The sequence below is a fragment of the Anomaloglossus baeobatrachus genome, chromosome 1 (assembly GCF_048569485.1).
Source record: "Anomaloglossus baeobatrachus isolate aAnoBae1 chromosome 1, aAnoBae1.hap1, whole genome shotgun sequence".
Classification (NCBI taxonomy): Eukaryota; Metazoa; Chordata; class Amphibia; order Anura; family Aromobatidae; genus Anomaloglossus; species Anomaloglossus baeobatrachus.
In genome coordinates this window covers 70,029,650-70,032,761 of record NC_134353.1, presented here as the reverse complement: position 1 = coordinate 70,032,761, position 3,112 = coordinate 70,029,650, and the positions used below count along the sequence as shown (strand labels likewise).

The following is a 3,112-nucleotide window of genomic DNA, read 5'->3' as shown; positions in this document are numbered from 1 at the left end:
CTTTTCACAACCATCATTTAAAGTGAAAAGCTTTATTATTCTGGGTAATATGAGGCTGTTAACTCTTCATTACCAATGATGAATCCAACCAGCATACAAAATAAAGCAGGAGCCCACCAATAGCAGCAAGAAATGGTTAATCAGCCCTTCATACACAGCATATACACATATACAGTATATTTCCTGAGCACTTTCCCCCTCTCCCAAATTGATAAAAACAGAACACCAATTTTCTTAGTAAATATATTTGTGTTTGCTTCAGAACAAATGTAAAATATACTGTAGCATAAGGTGCTTGTTAAAAAAAAGAGACAATGGTGAAAAGCCTATGATTCAGAACAGCTTGCTCGATTGCCCTTGTTTGTAAGGTAGAAAATATATTCAGCTTGGAATATGAGACATATATATTCATCCTCGTGATGAAGAGGGGCAAGGTGTCCCAGGACCATGACATCCTGCCTGTACATTCACACTGTCACATCGCTCTGGTCATTGAGAATGAGCAGTGTCTACTCCATGGCTCCCTCCCTATGGCGTGCTCTTCGCACCCTAAGGCAATTTGCAATGTCAATATTGTTCCCATCTCAATGAGTGAATTTCTTCCTCTTGCTTAGGCAGATGATTTTCTTGAAGGAACGTCTGAAATCCTGGTTGAATATGGTGTATATGACAGGATTTAGGGAACTATTACAATATCCAATCCAAAAGAAAAACTTAAATAAAGTTTCAGGAATGGCACAGGCTTCCCTACAGATTCCATACAGGCTATAGCTGAAGAAGAAAGGGAACCAGCATACAACAAAGACCCCCATGACCACAGCTAAGACAAAGGTGAACCTCTTCTCCCTGGCTTGGCTGAGTTTCCTCCTGGAGATGCTACTCCTCTTCTTTTTCCTTGAGGAGAACATGTCCATGGATTTGTTGCTGGACCTGGACAGGCGGCTGGACTGCTTGGAGTAGCTCCTCTTGTCCTTACTGGAGTCAGTGTTGTCCTCTCTACTACTGCTTTTCCTTCTCTTGCTCTCAGACATACTGCTCTCCTCAATGTCCAGCTCATCTATATCTGTAGGCTTGGGTGGCAGGGGTCTGGAAGGGTAATGTCCATTCTCCTTCTCTATAGGAAATTTCACTGATGTCCCCTTGCTAAAGCCATTCTCTGTGTGAGAGGAGCAGTCAGTGTTTGGCTTCTTCTCTGACAAAGTCCTGGTCCTCAGCTTGGCCACCTGATAGATGCGAATGTAAACTAAGATCATTATCACACAGGGGGCAAAGAAGGATCCTATAGAAGAAGAGAGAATGTACCAAGTCTCATCATTCAGTTCACACTTCACATCCCAATCTGTTGAATTGATATTTCTCATTGCTTCCCCTCCAACTCTATCCATAGAGATCAAAGGTGGAAATGAGATGACAGCAGAAATCAGCCAGACTGTGACAATAATGCCTTTGATCCTCCTGGGGGTCCTTTTTAGGTTGTATTCAACAGCCTGGGTAACAGACCAGTACCTGTCCAAGCTTATAGCACATAGGTGGACTATAGAAGAGGTACAGAAGAGCACATCTAAAGCTAGGTAGATATCACACCATACATTCCCAAAGTACCAGTATCCCATTAATTCATTAGCCAGGGAGAAGGGCATGACCAGGGCAGCCACCAGGATGTCAGCCACAGCTAAGGACACCAAGAAGAGATTTTGGGGGGCTTTAAGAGCCCTGCTAGTTAACACAGCAATAACCACAAAGACATTCCCAACGATAGTAAAGATAATGAGGAACCCGACAATTACTACCAAGCTCCAGATAGCAGTCACAGAATATTGCCCCTCACTCTGAGGTCCAGGGGATGGCAGAAAAGTACTGTTGATGCCCTCAGTGGTGTTGTCAGTATCATCCATACTGGTGTTCAGATGGCACTCACATATCTCCATCAGCTCACCCTTGTGAGTCTCTTGCCAAGTTAATATCTCCTTAACAATCATCTTTGATCATTGTCCCAAGTCTCCTTGTTGCAGGTGGCTTCCATGCATCTGGTAGAGCAGTTGTCCTCTCCTGAGCCACCAGCTTCCTGGTATTATAAATGATGCCATGTTCCACACATGAAGCTGGCAGAGTTCATGTTCTCACTCTGGTCGTCTGTCTTCTGTTGGTCACTGTGATCCAGCAGGGGCAGTGTTCATAGTCCTCTAGGAGGAGGTGGATCTGGTAACAAGCAGCAGCTCAGTAAGATCCTTCTAATGCATCCAAAGCATCTGCTCCCTTATATCAAGCCTGACTCCAGATCCTCAGCTCTGAGCTGTGTTCTCAGCATTTCTGCCAAATGCAAATCTGCTCCTACCCAGTGTGATGGCAGAACCTTGTGCTCTCTTGCTGCCTTCTGCACCCTCTTATGGTCTTTCATGCTTGGATTTGAGAAGCTAAGCACTTAGTAGAAGGTCCTCAGCAGCTACAAAGTGCACTGGGACGATTGACTTCATCCTTGGTAAGTCTGCTTCTTTCCTCCACATGACATGTCACATTTCAAGATGCCAAGTGCCAAGGAGGTGCTCCTGTTATGTCATGCTGTGCCCCTTACAAGCATTGCTATTGTATATGTCACTGTGGGGGACTGTGTCTCAGCAGTGTGCAAGGAGGAATAATGTATCCTACCAGTCTAAAAGCCCACATCAGCTGCATAGGGATCCAGAAACTCCTTTCTCTACATAAGGGATGTATATAAGGTCAACATGCACAAGTATATGGCAACCTAACAACTTGGGTATCTCCTATATATGACAATATTAAGATTTATTTTCTATGCATGCTATATAGGTATTAATAATAGCTCTCCAATGCATTTCCAACTATTGCAGAACTACAAGCCCCAGCAAGCTATATATACCTTATGATGAGACTTGTAGTTCCACAAAAGCTGAGGCTGCAGGCTATCATCTGGAAGGAGAGGAGACTTTTATTTTTTTTTTTTTATTATTATTATTTTTATTATTTTATTTATTTAATTATTATTATTTCTTCTTCTTCTTCTTCTTCTTCTTCTTCTTCTTCTTCTTCTTCTTCTTCTTCTTCTTCTTCTTCTTCTTCTTCTTATTATTATTATTATTATTATTATTATTAT

The 3,112-nt window shown here is 42.5% G+C and overlaps 1 protein-coding gene across 1 annotated transcript; it reads right to left on the bottom strand.

Moving 5' to 3' along the window:
• Positions 1 to 229: 229 nt before the first annotated feature.
• ADRA2C (adrenoceptor alpha 2C) lies at positions 230 to 2,612 on the bottom strand. The gene has a single exon (XM_075346844.1). The coding sequence runs from the start codon at positions 1,977 to 1,979 to the stop codon at positions 585 to 587; it is 1,395 nt and encodes a 464-aa protein (XP_075202959.1). The 5' UTR covers positions 1,980 to 2,612; the 3' UTR covers positions 230 to 584.
• Between the last annotated feature and the right edge of the window lie 500 nt (positions 2,613 to 3,112).

What these genes read in the sequence shown, in the direction of transcription:
- ADRA2C (XM_075346844.1), bottom strand. Translation starts at nt 1,979, where the DNA reads ATGATTGTTAAGGAGATATTAACTTGGCAAGAGACTCACAAGGGTGAG.